The sequence below is a fragment of the Peromyscus maniculatus genome, chromosome 4 (genome assembly GCF_049852395.1).
Source record: "Peromyscus maniculatus bairdii isolate BWxNUB_F1_BW_parent chromosome 4, HU_Pman_BW_mat_3.1, whole genome shotgun sequence".
Taxonomy (NCBI): Eukaryota; Metazoa; Chordata; class Mammalia; order Rodentia; family Cricetidae; genus Peromyscus; species Peromyscus maniculatus.
Window position 1 is genome coordinate 54,880,870 of NC_134855.1, and position 7,595 is coordinate 54,888,464.

The 7,595-nt window shown below is 42.2% G+C and overlaps 1 protein-coding gene across 4 annotated transcripts in view; it reads right to left on the minus strand.

Annotated features, from left to right (window-relative positions):
• Ttn (titin) overlaps positions 1-2,813 on the minus strand; it is a 275,803-nt gene extending 272,990 nt beyond the window's left edge. For all 4 annotated transcript variants that reach the window (XM_076569742.1, XM_076569741.1, XM_076569740.1 and 1 more), the window contains exons 1-2: positions 2,593-2,813; positions 451-554 (exon numbers count right to left, since the gene is read on the minus strand). In XM_076569742.1, the coding sequence (XP_076425857.1) occupies positions 451-541 (91 nt within the window). In that variant the 5' untranslated portion in view covers positions 542-554; positions 2,593-2,813. The remainder of the gene's footprint in view (positions 1-450; positions 555-2,592) is intronic.
• Between the last annotated feature and the right edge of the window lie 4,782 nt (positions 2,814-7,595).

Here is a 7,595-nt window from a genome sequence, read left to right on the forward strand (position 1 = left end):
GCATGCACTGATGGAAAGTTGGATGAAGTGTTTTCTTTTTTTTTCTATATAAAACAACTGAATTGAGGCGCAGACTACCTGCCCAGAAGCTCTGTCACTGAACTCCACAGCACAAGGGGGTTCTTGTCTGTCACGTTGGCTCTGCAGCTGAACCCAAATATAGAATGACCAAATTTGGTCCTACATAGTTGCTAGATTCTGACAGCAAATTTTAATCTAATGCTAATTATTTTTGCTTTGTGGAATTATAAATATGAATAAAACATTTTCTAGTCATTATATTGTCAGCATCCTGCGAACGGTATGCCCTTAAAATGACCTTTCCATGGTGTGGTGCCAATTTTACGTAGTAAAAGCAGAGTTTAAACTTGGTTTCAAGGCCTACAAAAAGAAAAAAAGAGTGTACTGGGGGAGGCAGGTGGTACAGATAGAGCGTACACATGGGCTTACCACTAACGTGAGCCTCAAAGGTTGCGGTACTACCCTCCAGTACCACAACGCTTTGTAACGGCTGCGTAAACGTCGGTGCTTGAGTAGTCATCTTTTTAGGCACTCTGAAAAGCAAAAGGAAAACCAGTGAAAACGGGGCTCCTCAGGCCTCCTCAGCAGCTACTTGGTGGAGACAAAGACATGTATTTCTCCAAATGGATTTCCCTAGGCATACATGGCCCTAGAAGCATACGATGTTGACCTTTGAGGGGATCGGGGTTGGGGTTGGTGGGAGGGAAGCCAAGCTGAGCAATGAACACCCCCTAGTGGTCAAAGCAGGAACATTCAGTCCTCCCACAAATGGAGAATCAGGTTGGGAGAAAGGGGACCGGAAAAACCAAACTGTGACCAATGAACCTTCGCTTCAACACAGCATGTAAGAGACAAGTCATAAAAACAGTCTCTTCCCCGAGAATTCTCACCAGTGTGCCGATGTTTCATGAGGTGACTTTGCTCTAGGCTAGGTCCCATTACTTAGAATCACCACCCAACTAAGAAAATCTGCGCTCTGCAAGCCTTTCCTTCACTAATTGGAAAAGTGTTGGCAAGTATTTTCATACCCATAAGCTTTTTTATTTTTCAACAGTATAGCAGGCTCTCAATGTCCTAGCATTTCTGTGCATTGTATGCAACAGCACAATTAATATTGCTGAAGTAATCGTCTGGGGGAAAATTATTTAATAGGCCCCAATTCATTATAGATCTGAAATAAAAGCGCTGACTTGAGTTAACCCAGAGCAGTGTCCAAACTGAATAATGGAAGGCTGGTGGGGAATGTTCACCGGGATAAAAACCCTGTGCTTTATTATGTGAAATAGTCAACAAAGAAATGAGTGTAAAATTTGCAGTTAAGTCCTTTTCTAAGTGGAAGAAAGTATTCGTCTATCATTTTTGGAGATTATGTGAGAAATTTTCTTATGCATAAATACCTAATTATTCACCTTGACCAGACCACTGTTCTGGCATTAAAAGGTGATTTCTGAATTGTCTATTGCCTCATTATTACTTTTCATAATTTTTTTTTGTTCACCTTGATGTTACAGGGCAATTATCTTACTGCTGGTGTTCTACTTTGCTGGAACTAAAGTTTTCTGAGACAAAATTCACACCCCGGAAAAATCCAGATATCTTGCAAAAGTTTTCAGGAAACATTTCTGAGGAACTCCTGCTTCCAGCACATTATCTTCAGGATGAACACATTTTTTGTCTAATTTTTCCTGCCTGCAAACCAGTGCATCTTCTAAAAATAGCTCTCTCCTAAGATAAACAATGCATAATTATGCATTTATCTAATAACAGGCATTTACAATTTGTAATCTAATCCCAGGAAGGTGGAAAATCAAAGTGTATTTTGAAATGAAAAGTCTTTTATTTCTTATCCTTTTTAATATTTATCTCATACCATATAATTGGATTGTGGGTTGAATTAAAATGCATAATGGGATTTGGAATCTTCTGAAAAACAATTCTATAGCTTCATTGAAAATTTATAAATTGTTGGCGTTAAGTGGCCTAGATGGGTCTGATATTCTTATTGTCTAAGAAGAGGAATTTCGTTTCTTTGAGCATTGGCTCTTCAGAGGCCTAGGGCCGAAGGCATGCATCTGAAATGTCATGCTCCCAAAATAAACCCTCAGCTTGACGGACAGCAGACAAGTGTCTGCCACTGTCACCCTGCTACAGATACCCCAGCAGTTGATTCCCTTAAAAAGTCATCGGGTGCAGCTGATGCCACATGGGTTTTCTCAGAGCTATTCTTGGTCAGCCTCGCTTTATCACAGAGTCACATAACCTTGTGCATTCCCAACAGACACATTTACTAAGGAAGCGAACATTTCTTCTGCCCCCATTTTAGACCCCGCGGTCTAGGATATCAAGCGCATGTTAAAAATTTGAATTGTTGACTACGCTGGTTAGGTTTAAGCACTTGATGTATTTATTTACTTAAAGAAAGCTTACATTTCAAAACCAAATTTAAAACGCAGATTCATACTTTAGGTCAGCGAGAGCAAACCCTCAACAGCAGGCATTCATCGCTCACATTGGCAACTGGAAACCAATCAGAAACAGCTCTAGGGTTCAAACACGCTGGTTCTCACTCACCTGATTGCTCAAGAGTGCCTAAAAAGGGTGGGACTGAGCCCAAGGTTGCTTCCGAAACGACGTCCTATGTGGGGTTGGTTTTTCCAACCATCTCCGACATGAATCAGTGAGCCTCTAACCTTCAAAACAAAACCACACAGTCAGGACTGTGTAGTTTTGCTTTTCTATGCAATCCCTACACCCGAGGCGAGGTGGGAATGCACGACTGCTCCCGAGCCAGGGGCTGGCTGCCCCTTATATTCCCCACATCTGCTGACAGCCCCACATCCTCAGTGCCTAGCTCCGGGATTGGCTGTCTTAGGAAGGCATGATGGGGGAGGACTGATTTGGGAGTATCACATACCACCTGTTCCTCTGATTGGCAGCGCTAAATTTAGTGTCTCAGAAGAGGCTTTACCAAGGAAATAGAATTGTGTTTGAAAAATGACCTCACTGAGACTCCGAGAAAGAGTGTTGGTTGCAAATGTGAAAAATTTACCCATGTGGATCTGAAAGCAGAATGTGACAATAGAAAGAACTTGTGGATATTCATATGTCTAAAACAATCCCGAACTTGAGCCCTGCGCCCTGTGAGTCAGGCTCTACTTCTGTTCCCTGCCCTCTAAACCCAACCAAATGGACCTGTCAATCACGACAGCTGATGAAGAAGTTTATATCACACATAGGTTTCATCTTCTCTGAAGACTCAGTTGCTATAAACTTGGCGTTTGAAGAGAACTCATTTCTACTATCTGTTCTATAGAATAGTTACACCAATGTCAGTGAGCTGAGTGTGTTACAGCCCTGCAGGAAATAAAATCCCAAAGCAAAGTCTGCATAAGGCTTTGATTTCGTCTGTATAGGGCAATTCCTTCATTTCTGGTAGAGTTCATTTTTGTCTGCCGGTAATATTCACACATACCCATGCAGCACCCTTTCTGAGTGGTGAAGTCTGAGTTTGAACTATCTACAAGGTTCTTTGACTTGGCAAATCAAGGCTGCACTGCTAATCTCTGCAGCAGGCTGTCACTAATGGGAAGCGGTTAGGAGATGATATACTTGCTATTTTGGGAGTGAATTTAATTTCAAGCAAGAGGTAGTTCAAATACAAAAGATCATATCCAAAGGCCTTTATTGTGGCTCAACCAAAGCAGTTGCAAAATTCTGCCTAGAGCAGAGAAAATTGACTTGTTGATAAAGGAACGACACTTTTATCAATAAAATAGACTAAAAATTCAAATTTTAAGTTAAGTTTTCTTATGTTTGTAATAAAAGTGTTCCCCGTTGTGAGATAAATTGGCCTTGCAGTAGACTTTAACTTCTTGAGCATTTTCTCTCTCCTGGTTACTTATACAGTGATAGTTCATTAGCATTTAACAGCTTCAATTTACCAGCAACTGGTTCAGGGCAGCTTTATCAGCAAGCTGACACCACCGTGTCCTTATTTAAACAACTGTCTCCTTTACCTAAGTGGTGCTGTCTCTACGGGAGCAGCCATGCCCCAACCCCCACCAGACTGTGTCTCCTGTAACTAGGTTTCATCACATTCTTCTCAAATGGCCAATTTCATTTTGTGTACTTTGAAAATGACTCCCAACCAGAGACTCCTATTATGGGGAATCCTGTCAGTCATAATGGAAAATAAATGAACTTTTTGTTTAGGGTACTCAATAATTAACTATTTAAAATTTATTTGTGTATATATTTGTTTTTCTGTGTGTGTGTGTGTGTGTGTGTGTGTGTGTGTGTGTGTGTGTGTGTGTGTGTACATAGTATACGTGTGTATCTATAGGTTGTTTCTAATGTGGACCATGTCCATGCCGTGTCATGTTTACTGGGGAAAAGTCAAGCCATTGTAGTTCTTATGGAAACTATGTAACAACTGAATAGGATCCTGGAGTTTGTATTCTGTTGAGTCCAACACAATTCAGGGAGCAGATAAACCATGACAACACATCATATATTGCAAACATAAAGTCACATGTCTTCTCCTAAGCTGCCTGTCTGTTCACTGTCCTTGAACTTTCTAGACCTTTCAGTATCGTTGAGATGCTTGCCTTTGATTACTTATGTTTGTAGAGAAGGAAAGGAAGAGAATAAGGATGGAAAGGGTAATTAGTGAACACTCACACACAGCTAGCTACAGAAAGAGTCAAGGGGACTGATTTCTAAGCAGCATCAGATAGTAACACCACAGTAAGCGTTAGCTTTTCCATTAAGCATGGCATAGTTGGAAGGTAGCATGCCAGCCTACTGGAAGTGAGCCATTTCTCAGTCTGAGGAGTTTGCTGATGCAGTAAGATCTCCATTTAGCATCCTGACTGGGGAGTCACACAGATAATCCCCAACAGCTGCTAATTCAAATATAATGCCTACTTAGTTGTGGAATGTGTGGCATGATTCTCCCTTTGAGCATCATATTCAATGTAATTTAATAAATATTTAGTAAGCACATGTTCAATCCTGAACACTGTTTAAATTATTTTGACTTACATCCTGTCACTCTTCACCGACTCAACAAATATCAACTGGGCAGTGATTTTTGTGCCTGGCCTTGTGCTAGAGGATGGGTGCACACACAGAGAAGACAGCCTCCTACAGAACACGGATGAACAGCTACTCTCCTGTGATTGAGATGGGGGTTACAGAGCATGCAAAACTCCAACCGTCACTCACTCTGCACCTCTGCTTTCAGACTTTGAATTACACAGAACCATTTATTAAAGGTACCACTTCCTGAAAGCTATTTGAGAAGTGGGTCTGGTTTTAATGCTTCATACAAGAGTAATTTCCGAGGAAAAGAAGCAAAATTAATGCCTCTTATACTTGGGATTATAGTAATTCATAGGATGCAGAACTCTCTGTTTTCCAGAGGTTTGTATTTTAGTAAGCCCAGTAGCTATCATACGGCACCTGTATGGTCCTTTCCACTCTTACACTGTTCCAAGGTGGACACATGGACTCAGCGTTCCTTTTCCACAAGGAAGTAGAACAAAGCAAGTTCGGGGGGTGCTCAGGGGAAAGGGGGCTGTGTCTAGCAGCCTGTGCTCATGTGTGTATTCCTTAGTTAACGAAGACAAAGTACATGGGGAAGAAGGGAGGCAAGAAATCATTGCTTAAAATTGAAGTGTCTCTTTAACAGCAAGACTAAAGGAATCCATTTCTATCCCTCTTCACCCCATGCTGTTGGTCATCCACATAGCTAATGTCATATTAAAAACAAAAAGATCCTTTTACACATATTTGACTCTTTTACCAAAAATCAGAAAGTTCAGTTTTTCAGTTTCTCAACAGCACCCGCTTCAGGCTTCAGACCCGGGAGGGGGGAGTCCTGTTTCCTCCACCCTCAGTGGGCTGTAGGCACCCTGCTTGCAGTTTTTGAGTCTCTGATTTGCCTGTTGTGAGCTGTGGATTATAATATCCATTTCAAAGAGCTGTCAGGAAGATAAAATGACAGAATGGACGTGACAGAGCCAGGACAGTAGGAACCCGACACATGATGGGTATTTGGTTAGTTGGTTGCTGTTGAACACAACACAAGATGGATATTTCCGGGGCTTCCCAACACTGATTTGATCGGTATCTAACCATCTGATCAAATCTGGAAGACAGTGTGTTCTAATAAGTTATTGAGAACTCAAAAGTCACCTCATAATAATTAACACAGCATGTCCTTCCCCAAAGGACCTCAGAAGGTGACATGACATTTAAATGTGGATTAAAGCAAAGCCCAAGCAATACCAGAATCTTCAGGAAGAAATAGACTAGGTTTCTGTAGACCTGAAGCAGGAAGCCACAGACAAGGTCAGGTCCGATGTACTGTCAGTAGTCACTGAAGCTAATATTGCCATCAAATAGCAAGACTTCCTCTTGATGAAGGGAGGTGACTGGGTTTCACTTTGTTTAGGGACAACTATAAACACAGCACCTGGGATTAAGGGCTGAGGACCACAAACAGTGCCTTCCTCCGGTGAAAAGTACTTTTGGGCTGACACACCTGCAAGAATGAAAATAATGGGTTTATCAAATGCCTCCAAAGGCAGACCAGACGTGCAGACCAATCCGCTCCCTTTAGGGTGGGTTCCTTTTCACACGTTTCTTCAACTAAGGAGAGGATCTTCCAAAACCAAGAGAGTATAAAACGACCTTGAAAGCAGTGCCATTGTCTCTGAAACCAGAGGGAAGCTTAGAAATATCTAAAGTCTGTTTAAACCTCACATGGTGGTTGATGTTCCTGTGAAATCCTGCAGATCGAATGTGTATTTTCAAGACATAAAGGGTGTTTTGACCTCTGTGTTTCAGTCCATCTTTTCCAAATTCCTATTTGATTTTCCCCTCTCCTATCTCCTTGCTTAGTCATCACTACAGAATTCTTAAGGGAGCCCTTGCTGAAAAGAATTCTCCTGGATTCCATTGGCACCCCGCCCCAGTGAGCTCTCTGCTCCACCAATGGGAAGCGCTGTAAGGAGTCACTGACAGTACTGATCCCCGGGCCTGGTTTTTAACATTTCAAACACCGATTCTTGGAGAATTTCATACATTTTGATCATATTTACTCTCTCTCCCCCAAGTCTTTCAAGATCCATAGCCCCCAACCCCTCAACCCTGCATTAATCAAAACCTTTTTCTACTTGTGGCCATTTTCTTGCTGGGAAAGACAGTCCTCTTTCCCACTGTCTTTGGTTCCAGAAACTGCTTTGTTTCTCGCTAGGCCTCTGAAGCTTGGGACCCCGGGGCCCTCGTTATCTTTTTGAACCTCTCCCTGCAGCTGGGTTCAGCTAAGCTTTGCGGCACCCATACTTTCCGCCCTGACGCTGACCGGCTCTTCGACTATCTCTTCATTTGAACCAAGTAGAGCAGGTCCCGTCATTGCTAGGTGATTGCTTCAGTTTCTGGAATATTCTTTCCATTTTCTTCACTATTGGTGGTGTGCATTTTTGCTTCATTTCAGAGAGTATTTCCCCTTCCCTTTCCTCCCTTCCCTCGCCCCCTCCCCCCCATGCATCCCTCTCTTGCCATCTTTC